Consider the following 16,509-nt stretch of genomic DNA (forward strand, 5'->3'; position numbering starts at 1 on the left):
TTGACTATAAAAATTATACAGGAAATATATTTATAGCACAGAGCAGCAGACACTTATATTTTATGTTATCATTATTAGTTTTTTTACTTTTCATGATGACATGTGAGGTCCCCTGACCATACGTCCCAGCCCTGTACTGTTAATATCCTTTTCATAGTATGCTGAGGAGTATTATGGAGTGATGCAAACATGTTCCCACTGAGTACAGTATGCAGAGCGTAAGCACTGGGTTTTCTAAGATGCCTATATAGTACAGCAACCGAACAGCTCTTATAATCATGTTTGTATACTGATAGAAGGCGACTAGAATTTGAAATCTTTTCAGTAATAGCGTGTTGTACCATATGTTAGCCATAATGGATGCAATGAAAAGTCAAGCAAAATGACACTTTTTATTGGTTAACTGAATATATTATACAATATGCAAACTTTCAAGGCAGCCAAGGTCCCTTCTTCAGGCAACTTGTACTTGGAAAGCTTGCATATTGTGATCTGTTCAGTTAGTCAATAAAGGTGTCATTTTGCGTGACTTCTCATTGGAAGTCTTTTTCACGAAGCATACTGTTTCTACCTATATTTACTTGCACGTTTATTTGTATTAAGCTTAATTGTCCATGCATTAGTCTGAATCTTAATTAACCTACTGTGTTAGCATTCACTTTATTTTACTTTATTCCAGAAGGGTCAATGTGCAGCCTGCAATAAGCATGACATAGGTCAGGTAATCCTCACAACGTCACTCACAAAACGACCTTTGAGTCAGATACCCCCAAATACAATCCTAATCTTAACCATAATGTAACGGGGTCCTAATGTTAATCGTCTAATGCAGTGGGTGTTACGTGACTGACTTTGAGGTGTTCGCGATGTTGGGGCATTACATGACTGGCCTCATAGGTACTGCGGTATGCAGTTACACTCTGTTGGGCTTTATTCACTTATTATTATTTAAGGCGCTGCACGGTGACGCGTCATTTAGCACTGCTGCCTCCAGTACAGTGTTCTGGGATTGAATCCAGTGCTTGTCTGAATGAGAATGTCTTTATTAACATTACGATCTTTATATTTTTGAAGATGCCACTGCGGTCGTGTCATCATAGATTATGCAGGAACAGGGCAAGTCATTCTAACCTTCTCAAGTCATTACATGAAAGATACGCCCTCGGGCACAGGCAGGGTTTTTTTTTTTTTGTGCGCATGCCCCAAATGAAGCACAGGCGGGGCGGGAAGGAAATCTGTGTTTCACTGGTTCTGTATACGTGAGGGCATGCGGAATAAGTAGCAATTACGAGACCAGAAGCAGCGTACAAGTAAACTCGGTGTTCCTCTTGCTTAGGCAGAGAGATCCAGCATGCCACCTCAAAGGCTTTTCGCTTTACCAAGACAGGAATCCTTGGTTCTTCCGGCCGTACTGAATCCCTTTTTACACGAACTGCACCTGACGGCGGGGGAGACGTTTAAAGTAAGACAGCGCTTGCAGCTAAGAACATCACTCTCCTTTGTAGAAACTTATGTTTTTACTTCGGCGCTTTAGTGGGCTTACCGTGAGTGGGTGGGTGTATGTGTGCGCCCGCGTGTGAGTTTTGCTGTCGGGAAAAGTATTGATCTATTTAGAGATCATGAAGGAATACAAGTATTCGACCGCCTCAAGGCATCGCTTAAAACCTTTCAGTATGATCGGCTCCTGAAGGACTTGCCGCGCTTAGATCTGCATAAAATCTTCAGTATACTGAGCATCCGGGTATTTTAAATTATTGTCCTGTTCATTTTTCATTATTTGTCATAAGAGGTAAACTGCAGAGAAAATACCATTTTTGATGTTTTGATCTTCCCTTCTACTTCCTCACTTTAACAGTTTACAGTAGTAGCTAAATATTTCACAAGTTGTTTCGAAACATGTCTCAAAATGTTTATTTTTAAGTGTCGGAACTTGCAAAAATCCACTAAAATTGAAATAATTGGCATTGTACAGAAATTAGTTAGGTGACGAGGTTTAACAAAGTTGTTTTTCTGATTTGTGCCGTTGGTTAAGTTGCGAAAAATAGTCTTGACAGCAGTTAATTTGAAGTCAGGTGTGAAGCGCTTTGAGTAGTGGGAAAAGCGCTATATAAATGTAATGGTGCCATGTAATGAATTACTATTATTGTATAAGTATAGTGCAGTACCAAATTAAATCGCATCATGCTATTTATGATAGAAAGTGTGCAGTATATGTTTTCATAAACTCCGTTTGGCTCTAGGAAATGAAATTAAGCAGTGAACGACAGGATGAGACGTGCACATCAGTGTGTGATCTACGATTTTCCAAGCATGTAAAACTTTGTGCTTTTGGCAGGAACTTCTTAAGAAGTAAGGCAGTACATAATGTGTATTATACAGTACTGACAGAGTCCTTTGGCTGTCGCAAGGTAGCATATGCTTTGTTTTGACAATGCATTTAAAAGAAAAATAGCGGACCATCTCTTGGTAGGATTCTGTGGAGTCAGCAGTGTCTTAAAAGCATTTTCTTGGTAGTATGTTTGAAGAGAAGTTTATGATCGATTTGTCTAAAAGAAGCCCAGCTTAAGTGAATATTTTATTATATCTCTCTCTCTCTCTCTCTCTCTCTATATATATATATATATATATATATATATATATATATATGTGTGTGTCTATATAAGTTCAATAGTATGTATATATACAGTATGTGTGTATATATTATATATACAGTATATGTGCATGTATACTTTTATACTGTTGTACTTATATAAACCTTTTGAACAAAGCAGCAATTTTAAAGTTTAATTTGCAGAATTCTTGAAAGATGTAGAAAATTAGCTCATGCAATATTTTTTAATTTGGCACAAGGGAGCATTAAGGTGTCTTGTAAAGGGTTGAGGAAACAGGCGCATTATAAGTTGATACCTTGGAGAAATGTTTATACGTACACAGTTAAAACCAATATAAATTTCAACGGCAGATAGAGCTATGTTAAAAAAAAATTGAGAATGCATGATTATTAGTAAGTTACTGAAGTACAAATCTGTTGCATATTATAATAAGAAATTCCAGGGCACATTCCTGAATTCACTAACCAGAAATTCACAATACAATAACACACTTGAAAAGAGCCAAAAATGTATTACCTCATTCTTAGTATATCTACTGATTCACTGTATATATGGATTTAAGCCTCTGGCAATTGTCACATTCATATGGTGTTATAAAAAAAAGCTTTTATCTTTTTCATTTTAATGGACTATACAAGATAATCTGTATCTTCTGCCCCTTATCTTTATTCCACACGTCTGGCTGTCCGTCAACTCCCATGTAATATTAGTTTATGTTTACTTATGTAGATACAGTATTTCAGTTTGTTTCTTTGTTACATATTATGTGCTGCACTTTTTATTGTTACTTGGAAATGTACATTTGTTTGTTTTACTTTCCCTTGTGCTGGCATGCTTAGTGTCAGGAAGATTGATTGAGCCTCGTCAGTCAAATATTCATGACATTGTTATCCAGCAGAATTAAAAGAAAAAAATAAGAACATAAGGAGCAGTTTTCATCAGAGCCTGCCATTCACCCCATCATAGCTTGAAGTTGTCAGTCCCTATTCAAGTATCTTTTGCAAATTATCCTTAACCTGAGTTTTGAAGGCCCCCAAAGTTCTACAAATTACCACCTTACTTGGTAAATTATTTCACATATCTATTTTCTCTGAGAAAAGAGAAAAAAATGACACTTAGCTTCTATCTGGGGTTCTGTGTTCTTGTTGAAGAACTGATTTTAAAATGACAGCTGTAATAACACTTTGGTCACATCTCCTTTTAAACGTTGGTGGCATGAGCTGAAAAGATCAAACTCCTCCTCTGGACTTCTCTACAATCGTTTGAACGTTTGGAGGATGGTCTGGTGTCAAGAAGGGCAGCAAAGAATCCACTTCTCTCCAAGAAAAACATCAAGAACAGACTGATATTCTGCAAAAGGTACAGGGATTGGACTGCTGAATACTATGGTAAAGTCATTTTCTCTGATGAATACCCTTTCCAATTGTTTGGGGCATCCGGAAAAAAGACTATCCAGAGAAAAAAGGTGAGCACTACCATCAGTCCTGTGTCATGCCAACAGTAAAGCATCCTGATACCATTGATGTATGGGGTTGCTTCTTAGCCAAGGGACTGCTGGGCTCACTCACAAGTTTGCCTAAGAACACAGCCATGAATAAAGAATGGGACCAAAACATCCTCTGAGAACAACTTCTCTTAACCACCCAAGAACAGTGATGACTTTCCCAGAATGATGGAGCACCGTGCCATAAGGCAAAAGTGATAACCAAGAGGCTCGGGGAACAAAACATCAAAATTTTGGGTCCATGGCCAGGAAACTCCCCGGACCTTAATCCCATTGAGAACTTGTAGTCAATCCTCAAGAGATGGGTGGACAAACAAAAACCCACAAACTCCAAGAATTCATTATGCAAGAATGGGCTGCCATCAGTCAGGATTTAGCCCAGAAGTTGACTGACAGCATTCCAGCGTGAATTGCAGAGGTCTTGAAAAAGAAGGGTAAACACTGCAAATATTGACTGTTTGCATAAACTTAATGCAATTGTCAATAAAAGCCTTTAAAACTTATGAAATGCTTGTAAATATACTTCAGTATACCATAGAAACATCTGATAAAAAGATCTAAAATCACTAAAGCAGCAAAATTTGTGAAAACCAATATTTGTGTCATTCTCAAAACTTTAGGCCAAGACTGTGCTACTGAAATATATGAATATATGTATATGTGTGTGTATATATATCCATCCATTTTCCAACCCTCGCTGAATCCGAACACAGGGTCACGGGGGTCCGCTGGAGCCAATCCCAGCCAACACAGGGCACAAGGCAGGAACCAATCCCGGGCAGGGTGCCAACCCACCGCAGGACACACACAAACACACCCACACACCAAGCACACATTAGGGCCAATTTAGAATCGCCAATCCACCTAACCTGCATGTCTTTAACTTGTGGGAGGAAACCGGAGTGCCCGGTGGAAACCCACGCAGACACGGGGAGAACATGCAAACTCCACGCAGGGAGGACCCGGGAAGCGAACCTGGGTCTCCTAACTGCGAGGCAGCAGCGCTACCACTGAATATATATATATATATATATATATATATATATATATATATATATATATATATATATATATATATATATATATATATATATATATATATATATATATATGAATATATATATATATATATGAATATATGTATGTATATATATATATATATATGAATATATGTATGTATATATATGTGTGTATATGTGTATATATATATATGTATATATGTATATACACTCACCTAAAGGATTATTGAACATTGAACACCTGTTTAATTTCTCATTAATGCAATTATCTAATCAACCAATCACATGGCAGTTGCTTCAATGCATTTAGGGGTGTGGTCCTGGTCAAGACAATCTCGTGAACTCCAAACTGAATGTCAGAATGGGAAAGAACGGTGATTTAAGCAATTTTGAGCGTGGCATGGTTGTTGGTGCCAGACGGGCCGGTCTGAGTATTTCACAATCTGCTCAGTTACTGGGATTTTCACGCACAACCATTTCTAGGGTTTACAAAGAATGGTGTGAAAAGGGAAAAACATCCAGTATGCGGCAGTCCTGTGGGCTTAAAATGCCTTGTTGATGCTAGAGGTCAGAGGAGAATGGGCGACTGATTCAAGCTGATAGAAGAGCAACTTTGACTGAAATAACCGCTCGTTACAACCGAGGTATGCAGCAAAGCATTTGTGAAGCCACAACACACACAACCTTGAGGCGGATGGGCTACAACAGCAGAAGACCCCACCGGGTACCACGCATCTCCATTACAAATAGGAAAAAGAGCAATTTGCACGAGCTCACCAAAATTGGACAGTTGCAGATTGGAAATATGTTGCCTGGTCTGATGAGTCTCGATTTCTGTTGAGACATTCAAATGGTAGAGTCAGAATTTGGCGTAAACAGAATGAGAACATGGATCCATCATGCCTTGTTACCACTGTGCAGGTTGCTGGTGGTGGTGTGATGGTGTGGGGGATGTTTTCTTGGCACACTTTAGGCCCCTTAGTGCCAATTGGGCATCGTTTAAATGCCACGGGCTACCTGAGCATTGTTTCTGACCATGTCCATCCCTTCATGACCACCATGTACCCATCCTCTGATGGCTACTTCCAGCAGGATAATGCACCATGTCACAAAGCTCTAATCATTTCAAATTGGTTTCTTGAACATGACAATGAGTTCATTGTACTAAAATGGCCCCCACAGTCACCAGATCTCAACCCAATAGAGCATCTTTGGGATGTGGTGGAACGGGAGCTTCGTGCCCTGGATGTGCATCCCACAAATCTCCATCAACTGTAAGATGCTATCCTATCAATATGGGCCAACATTTCTAAAGAATGCTTCCAGCACCTTGTTGAATCAATGCCACGTAGAATTAAGGCAGTTCTGAAGGCAAAAGGGGGTCAAACACACATATATACACACATTATGTGTGTGTGTGTATATATATATATATATATATGTGTATATATGTATATAAATATAGATATGTATATATATGTATATATTGTCACGCACGCTGAGTAGGAGGCATGGATTGATTCGACAGCACCTGGGAAACCACTCGCGCCAGGGAATGGTGGGGTATTAACTTTCTCCCTCTGCTTCCTCATAGGAAAAAGACCGCCCTGCACCATAGGCATGGATGACCGCAGTGCGATACTTCCGCCCTTCCTCCGCCATCTTGCCCTGACGTCATCCTTCCCATCCTCCCTTGCGGTCCTTCCCGACATTCCTCCACTTCCGGCTCCTCCCCAATAAAATGGCGCGGCGCCAGGAGTCGGCGCGCATATGAACTGTTTAGTTTATGATTTTGACCTGTTTTTGTTTATCTGTACAATATACGGGGCGGAAAACCCCAACCCTTGCTACTGTCTCTCGGTCCTTTACAAGTGGCGTAGTCGGCAGGATAAAGATCCCGGAATGACGGAGGGACAGGACCTGAACACCGTGCTGCAGGGAATGAGCGCCCAGCTCCAGGCCCTGCAGCAAGCGCAAGCCGCTACCAACCGGGAGCTGGAGGCCACGAAGGCCAGGTTAGTGGAAGCCCAGGGGCGAGACCAGACCCGCCCAGGCAGCCGCCTCCTCCTATGTACCGATGGGCCCTTCGAGGACGTCGATGCCTACCTGGGCATGTTTGAGAGGGCGGCCACCCGGAACGAGTGGCAGCGGTCAGTGGCGTCCATCTTGGCGCCATACCTAAAGGGACCAGCTGCGGCCTATTATGACCTCCCTGAGGAGGAGGCCGCTAATTGACCTCCTCAAGCCCGAAATATTGGCCCGCCACGGCATTAGCCGGGCCAGCAGGCGTCGAATGGCGGAACTGGGTCTTTGACCCGAAAAGCCGCTTCGCGCCCAGGCGTTGAGTTCTGGGGCAAGATGGGCGCTGGCTACGGCCAGAGAGCCCGGCGGGCGGAAAGTGCCGAGCGGGTGGCCTGTGAAGGCCTGGTCAATGCAATGCCCAGTTCCCTCGCCCAGCAGGTCGGGGCACGCCTATCAAACATGTCGGGCCTCCTCGGCGTCCTGGAGCGCCAGTTGGCGGTCCTCCGACTTGGGGGGTCAGAAAAGCCTGCTCGCGGGAACCGGCAGGGACGGGCGGCCACCCCGAGCCCCTCGACGCTGCAGAAGCGCCAGCCAGAGCCAAAGAGAGGCGGGTCCGCCAGCTGTTTCAAGTGTGGCGAGACGGCCACCTGCTGCCAAACTGCCCCCATCACATCGCCCCGGAGCCTATGGACTGCAGCTGGACATCAACGGAGAGGTATTGTACCCCGCCGCATCCCTTGGCGAGTCCAATCGGGAGTGGTGTTGCTAAATGGGCACGCCGTGGTGGCTTTATTTGATTCCGGCAGCAACATTACCATTGTTGCTCGCCGCTTCGTCTTACCGCAACAGTGGTTAAAGCAACATTTGTTGGTTACCTGTGTACATGGGGGGACTAGGTCATATCGTTCCGCTCACTGCTATCTTACCTGGAAGGGGGAACCAATCCAAATGGCGGTCGCTGTGTTACCTGACCCCCCCTTCCCAGTGATCCTGGGACAAGACTGGTCGAAAAGAATCAGCGGTAAGCCATTCGCCGGTCCCGGGGCCTCGTTGGATCTTGTCATGAGGGGAAAAGGCAACCCTCCCGCGGCCTCCACGCCGTGCACAAGGGCAGGCCCTATGGGCGCTGGTGTCTCGGGGGACCTTTCCGTGGCTACGGACCTTGACCCGGAAGATTCCGCCGGAGAAGGGACTAGCCAGGGAACTCTCCCCGGGCCCAGGCCCCAAGACCCTCTCGGCGGCCTGGACCATCAATTTCGGTCCAGGCCGCCCTCCTTTAAGAGTGAGCAGTGGAATGATGACTCCCTGCGCTTTGCCCGGAACGCGATTGTTCTGCCTAACAGCTCGACAGCGGACGGATCCACACCGCAGGAACCCTTCTTTGTCCTTGAAAATGATCTGTTGTACCGAGTGGCTACCCATGAGGCGAGGTGCGGAAGTTGTTGCTAATTCCGCGTACCTTCCGGCGGGAGATATGCGAGTTGGCACATGCTCACCTCCTAGGCGCCCACCTCGGGGCCGAAAAAACACTGGAGAGGATTAAGCTCCGCTTTTACTGGCCTGGGATCAATGAGGAGGTCCGGCGGTTCTGTCAATCCTGTCCGGTGCCAGACCCGCCAGATTCCTAGGAGGGACCGTGCTCCTCTAGTCCCTATTCCCCTCGTGGACATCCCCTTTGAAAGGATAGGGGTCGATTTGGTGGGACCCTGGAGCCCTCAACCCGTGGCCACAAGTATATCCTAGTCATGGTGGACTATGCCACCCGGTACCCAGAGGCGGTTCCCCTGCGCTCCGCTAATACTAAAAGCATCGCGACGGAACTGGTTAACTTGTTTTCCGCTGGGCATACCCAAGGAGGTCCTCACGGACCAGGGTACGCCCTTCACTTGGATACGTTCAAGGAGGTGGCCAAATTACTGCAGATAAAGCACCTGAAAGCGTCAGTCTATCACCCGCAAACTGACGGGCTTGGTGAGCGATTTAACCAGACGCTTAAGCAGATGCTCCGCAAGGTAGTCAGCGCGACGGCAGGAACTGGGACCAGCTCCTCCCGCTCGTGCTTTTTGCCTACCGGGAGGTACCCCAGGCCTCTACGGGCTTCTCCCCTTTGAATTACTATACGGGCGACAACCCGGGGAATCCTCGACATCCTAAAAGAAGGCTGGGAGGCCGAGGCTCTTCCCTCCTCTAATATTTTGAGATGCGTGAGCAACTGCGCGACCGACTCACAAAGATCAGGCCCCTCCTAAAAGAGCACGTGACTCGTGCGCAAGCAGCGCAGGCCCGGTGTTACAACCGCAACTCCGTCCTCAGGGAGTTCCGCCCGGGGGACCGAGTTATGGTGCTCGTCCCGACCTCCCACTCGAAGCTGCTCGCTCACTGGCAAGGGCCTTACGAGGTTAAGGAGAGAAAGGACTGCGTCGACTATTTGGTAAAACAGCCCAACCGCGACCGCGAGTGAGAGGATCTATCATGTCAACCTGTTAAAGCCCTGGAGAGATAGAGAGGAGCTTCCCAGCTCCCGTAGGTCACTCTCCCTTTTACAAGCACAACTGCCCTTAACCTCGGTGAAGAGCTGACCCCAAGCAGCGGCAGGAGTTAGCCCAAACACTCCGAGCCATCCCGAGGTAGTGGCGAGTCACCCGGCGGACCGCTGATTGAGCACGATATAGTCACGGAGCCGGGTAATCGTCCGGGAGAGGCCCTACCGACTCCCGGAGGCAAAACGCGCAGAGGTCGAACTGGAGGTGAAACGTATGTTGGACATGGACATAATTGAAGAGAGCCATAGTCCCTGGTCCAGCCCTATTGTCCTCGTCTCCAAGCCAGACGGCTCCTGGAGGTTCTGTAATGACTTTAGACGCCTGAATCAGATCTCCAAGTTCGATGCCTACCCCATGCCCGCATTGACGACCTCCTTGAGCGGCTGGAGTGCGGCTCGATATCTGACTACCCTTGACATGACAAAAGGGTATTGGCAAATTCCTTTAACGGCATCCGCAAAGGAGAAAACGGCCTTTAGCACCCCTAGCGGGCACTGGCAGTACAAGGTCCTCCCATTTGGGCTGCACGGGCCCGGCGACCTTCCAACGCCTGGTAGATAGAGTGCTGACGCTCACCAGTCCTATAGTGCCGCCTACCTGGATGACGTTGTCATCTATTCCGGCACCTGGGAGGAGCATCTACTGCAGGTCGCAGCTGTCCTCCGAACACTGGCTAAAGCCGGCCTCCGCATAAACCCCGGAAGTGTTTTTTTGGATTAAAGGAGGCCAAATATTTAGGCTACCTCGTGGGACAAGGACAGGTGCGGCCACAGAGCTCCAAAGTGAAAGACATCTTAGAATGGCCCCGTCCGAGTACCAAGAAACAGGTGCAGGCTTTCTTGGGGCTTGCGGGTTACTACCGCCGGTTTGTTCCCCGTTTCTCCGAAAGAGCAGCACCCTTGACTGACCTGACAAAAGGGCGCCCCTATACGTGGTGTGGACCGACAAAGCAGAACACGCGTTCAGTGACCTAAAGAAGGCCCTAACGCCGGCACCTGTGTTACGGACGCCCGATTTTGGGCTCCGTTTATTCTCCAGACCGACGCGGACACAGGCCTGGGTGCCGTGCTGAGCCAAAGCGCCGATGGTGTCGAGCACCCTGTGATGTACCTTAGCGGAAACTGATGGACCGGGAGACCGGTGCGCGCAGTGGAGAGGGAGGCCTTGGCCATTAAGTGGGCAGTGACCCACCTCCGTACTACCTGCTGGGTCGCGAGTTCGCTCTGGTGACTGATCACGCTGCACTTCAGTGGATGTCCCTGCACAAAGAGTCGAATCCGCGGGTCACCAGGTGGTTCCTGGACTTACAGCCGTATAAGTTCACTGTCACTTATCGGGGGGCACCCTTCAGGCCAATGCCGATGCCCTCTCTCGTATTCACGACCTCTCGGTTAGGTCCGCCCGACCTGACGGTCCTGGGCTAAGGGGGGGATCGTGTCACGCGCCGCGAGTAGGAGGCGCGGATTGATTCGACAGCACCTGGGAAACCACTCGCGCCAGGGAATGGTGGGGTATTAACTTTCTCCCTCTGCTTCCTCATAGGAAAAAGACCGCCCTGCACCATAGGCATGGATGACCGCAGTCGCGATACTTCCGCCCTTCCTCCGCCATCTTGCCCTGGCGTCATCCTTCCCATCCTCCCTTGCGGTCCTTCCCGACATTCCTCCACTTCCGGCTCCTCCCCAATAAAATGGCGCGACGCCAGGAGTCGGCGCGCGATATGAACTGTTTAGTTTATGATTTTGACCTGTTTTTGTTTATCTGTACAATATACGGGGCCGGAAAAACCCCAACCCTTGCTACTGTCTCTCTCGGTCCTTTACAATATATATATAATATATGTATATATATATGTGTATATATATATATATGTGTGTGTGTGTGTGTGTATATATATATATATGTGTGTGTGTGTGTGTATATATATATATATATATATATATATATATATATATATATATATATATATATATATATATATATATATATATAGGTGTATATATGTATATGTATATCTTTATATATAATACGCTACCGTGGCTGGCTGTTTATCTGTCCAGGATTTTAAATCACCTGTAGCTCACAAACCGTTTGACCTATTGACCTGATGATGATTGATCTCCAACGTTATTCCTTTTTTATTTTATTGTAGAATGAACAACAACAACAACATTTATTTATATAGCACATTTTCATACAAACAGTAGCTCAAAGTGCTTTACATAATCAAGAATAGAAAAAAAAAGACACAATAAGAAAACAAAATAAATCAGCATTAATTAACATCGAATAAGACTAAGGTCCAATGGCCAGGGGGGACAGAAAAAACAAAAAAAAAATCCAGACGGCTGTAGAAAAAAATAAAATCTGCTTAAAAAAAAAGCTTAAGTGAAAAAGTAAAGAAAACGTACTAAGTAATTGCAACACAAACACTGACTTCATCAGTTTTAATGCGAAAAGATGCAGACGATATAATATATGTGTGTGTGTATATATCTATATGTGAGGGGGGAAACTTTTCAAGATGGGTGGTGACCATGGTGGCCATTTTGAAGTCGGCCATTTTGGATCCAACTTTTGTTTGATGTGACACATCAAACTTATTGGGAATTTCACAAGAAAAACAATGGTGTGCTTGGTTTTAACGTAACTTTATTCTTTCATGAGTTATTTACAAGTTTCTGACCACTTATAAAATGTGTTCAATGTGCTGCCCATTGTGTTGGATTGTCAATGTAACCCTCTTCTCCCACTCTTCACACACTGATAGCAACACCGCAGGAGAAATGCTAGCACAGGCTTCCAGTATCCGTAGTTTCAGGTGCTGCACATCTCGTATCTTCACAGCATAGACAATTGCCTTAAGATGACCCCAAACATAAAAGTCTAAGGGGGTCAGACCTTGACCAGATCAGACCTTGGGGGCCATTCAACTGGCCCACGACGACCAATCCACTTTCCAGGAAACTGTTCATCTAGGAATGCTCGGACCTGACACCCATAATGTGGTGGTGCACCACCTTGCTGGAAAAACTCAGGGAACGTGCCAGCTTCAGTGCATAAAGAGGGAAACACATCATCATGTAGCAATTTCGCATATCCAGTGGCCTTGAGGTTTCCATTGATGAAGAATGGCCCCACTATCTTTGTACCCATATACCACACCATACCATCAATTTTTTGTTCCAACAGTCTTGGAGGGATCTATCCAATGTGGGTTAGTGTAAGACCAATAGCGGTGGTTTTGTTTGTTAACTTCACCATTCACATAAAGTTTGCCTCATCACTGAACAAAATGTTCTCGTAAACTGAGGGTCCTGTTCCATTTTTGTTTTGCCCATTCTGCAAATTCAGTGCACTGATCTGGGTCATCCTCGTTGAGATGCTGCAGTAGCTGGAGGTTGTAAGGGTGCCATTTGTGAGTAGCTAATATCCGATGAAGGGATGTTCGACTAATGCCACTCTCCAGTGACATGCGGCGAGTGCTACGCTGTGGGCTCTTGCTGAATGAAGCTAGGACAGCCACTGATGTTTCTTCATTAGTGACAGTTTTCATGCGTTCACATTTTGGCAAATCCAACACTGAACCAGTTTCACGAAACTTAGCAAGCAGTTTGCTAACTGTAGCATGGGAGATGGGTGGTCTCGTAGGGTGTCTTGCATTGAAATCTGCTGCAATGACCCGGGTACTGCGTTCACCAGACATCAACACAATTTCTATCCGCTCCTCACGTGTTAACCTCTGCGACATGTCAATGGCTGTAAACAAAGAGAAACTTGTAAATAACTCATGAAAGAATACAGTTACGTTAAAACCAAGCACACCATTGTTTTTCTCGTGAAATTCCCAATAAGTTTGATGTGTCACATGACCCTCTTCCTATTGAAAAAACAAAAGTTGGATCCAAAATGGCCGATTTCAAAATGGCCACCATGGTCACCACCCATCTTGAAAAGTTTCCCCCCTCACATATACTAATGTGCCACAAACAGCAAGTTAATATCACAAACCATTCCCATTTTATTAAGGTGTATCCATATAAATGGCCCACCTATATATATATGGAAGCGAAGGTCTGTGATACGGTTTGCATATTTGCATATTTGTAGTTGGAGATCGACTAAGGGAGAAAATTAATCACATATCATAAAGTAGTTTTTATTCCTGAGCTTTCAGCTTCTGCCAGGAGCCGTCATCAGAGGATAATGATTAGACATACAAGAATCAAAGGCAATATATAGGAAAATAAGGTGAAGGGGATGGGTAGGTGAGTGAGTGAGTGAGTGTGTGTGGTGGGGGTAATGAGGTGGGGTTAGGAGGGTGTTGGTCATAAAGTTTTATTTATCATGAGGATGTTGTTCTTCTTAAGTTTGCATATGCTGGTGGTTCATGTACAAACATCTGTTAATGACATTTTCATTTTATAGCCAAGATTCAGCCAGCTCTCTGGCACTTTTAGTACTGGCCTTAAATCTTACTTGTACATTGTCCCAGATAAATGTATGTCCGGTTGAATTTGTGTGCGTATAAATTAGTGATCATGAGTCCTTCCTTCTGATGGCGTTTTGATGCTCCTGTATAATTGTTGCAATTCTTTTTGACGTTTGTCCTATGTATACTGCTGGGCAAGAACCGCAAGGAATGCTATAAAGTGGGAGTCAGATTGAGTCGACTGTTTGCTGGGTTCTCTGGTGTCTCCTCTGTAGGCATTGTTTAATGAATGTCTTTGGGTAGCCATTTGAAGTGAAAAGATGGAAAAGATAGCCAGGCACATACATCATTTTGAATGCTTCAACTGAACAGTGTTTTTTTTTTATATCTTTCTGAAGAAGGGTTTGTTAACTTATTTCATTACATTGTATTAGGAACTCATTGAGTTTACTAAAAATGTGCCTTGAGTCGTTTCAATCAATATCAATATAATCTGACTTTATATTTATATATTCAGGAATGACTTTATATATTCTGACGCTGACTTTATATATTCAGGAATGACTTTATTTATTCGGGAGTAATTTTATATATTCCAAAGCTGACTTTATATATTCCAAAAATCATTGTAATTGTCTGTTTGGCACCCCATAATTTGTATGTATATATGTATGTATAAATATATTTATAATTATTATTTATAATATAACATAATATTTGTCTATAATATTTTACAAACATTTAGACTATACACCCCCAACAATTTGATGTCAGTCCTCCTTATCTGAAAAATAAAATGATTCTTCCAAAAATAAAAGGAGTTCCTACTCTATGGCAACCTGGTTGAAATGAGTTATCATCATTTTGAGTAATCTTTTAGGGCTATTGTGGTGTAAAGCAACAAAACCATCACGATTCTGGTTTATGCTCATGTTTATTAGACCACAGAGCAGGAGGAAGAGGCTGCAGAAAGGCAAAAATATAATCAAGTGATTCAAGTTTTCATTTTGAGGTTATGTCACTCTTGGACAGTCTTGGAATTGCACCTGGAAATACCTTCTCGTTATTTAAATGTCAGTTTTCTTTTTAATACAAAACACTTTGTTAGTGTACGGTGACCTTTCAGTGAATTGATTTGATTTGTTTAATTTTTATTCTTCTTTTATCCCCATCTTCCCTCATCCCATTTTAGCTTGTGCTTCTTGGTCTGGTTCTGGTTCCAGTCCGTGTGCTATGCATGGTTGTGCTTCTTTTATTGGCCTGGCCATTTGCTGCCTTTGCTACACTACGGCTACCCACAAAACTTTCTGCTGAGCCCATGAAAGGCTGGAGGAGGTGAGTTGATTTTATGTAGATTTATTATTGTATGCGACTTGTACTTTACATCTCTAGTATCTCCACTCTCTTAAGTGTGGTATTTAGCAAAGCTAAACCGTTCCATTCTGTATGTGAATAACTGTGGTGCATGATTTGCTTCTTTTTTCATGCAAAAGAACACTTTTACTCTCCTCACTGTTTCTTTAATCATTCCTTTATGCTGAAAAATGTGATTTTGTATTTTTTGGTTTTTTTTTTGTTTTTTTTTGTATTTGTCTGGTGACACATGTTAGATCTAAAGACTGGTTTTAATTTTTCAGCATAATTTCAATTATTGCTTTCTTAAAATATGTAGATTTACCGTCCCTACCACCACCACCACACCCGCCAACACCCGCCAACACCATCCATACAGCATCATCAACTCACACCACTTCAATTAATATGGCCAGTGATGATTACAGACCTGTGGCTCTTATGCCCTACAATATGAAGACTTCTGAGTGGCTGTTCCTGGATTACACCAGTCCTCTTGTAAAAGACCACTTGGACCCTTGGACCCACTGAAGTTAGCCAATTAGACAAAGACTGGAATAAAAAAATGCAATATTTAACTGATCCACAAGTTTTATTCCCAACTGGACAAAGCTGGCAGTACTTTGAGTATTATGTTTTGATTTCTCCAGTGCCTTCAGTACCATGCAAGCCATCCCTATTAAGGGAAAGCTCAAGGATATCAAAGCAGAGGGGCTTATGGTTGTCCTACATAATGGACTATCTCTCTGGCCGACCATAGGTTGTGAGGAATGTGTCTCTGATATGGATGTGAGCAATACTGGTGCACAACAAGCAACAGGACTGCCTCATTTTCTCTTCACCTTGTACACCTTGGACTATAAATACAACACCAGGTCATGTCACTTACAGAAATTCTTAGATGATTCTGCACTAATGTGGTGTGTTTGCTAGGGGTATGAGGCAGAATAACAGCTCCAAAACCATGGAACTGGTCATTGATTATCACCACACCAAGCAGCCTCTCCAGCTAGTCTCTGGATGT

At 44.2% G+C, this 16,509-nt stretch overlaps 1 protein-coding gene across 1 annotated transcript in view; it reads left to right on the top strand.

Moving 5' to 3' along the window:
• The first annotated feature begins 1,220 nt into the window (after window positions 1-1,220).
• lpcat2 (lysophosphatidylcholine acyltransferase 2) overlaps window positions 1,221-16,509 on the top strand; it is a 68,451-nt gene continuing 53,162 nt past the window's right edge. Inside the window, 2 exon segments of the mRNA XM_039762926.1 lie at window positions 1,221-1,462; window positions 15,325-15,467. Of these exon segments, the coding sequence (XP_039618860.1) occupies window positions 1,352-1,462; window positions 15,325-15,467 (254 nt within the window). The 5' untranslated portion in view covers window positions 1,221-1,351.

Source organism: Polypterus senegalus, chromosome 9, assembly GCF_016835505.1.
Source record: "Polypterus senegalus isolate Bchr_013 chromosome 9, ASM1683550v1, whole genome shotgun sequence".
Classification (NCBI taxonomy): Eukaryota; Metazoa; Chordata; class Cladistia; order Polypteriformes; family Polypteridae; genus Polypterus; species Polypterus senegalus.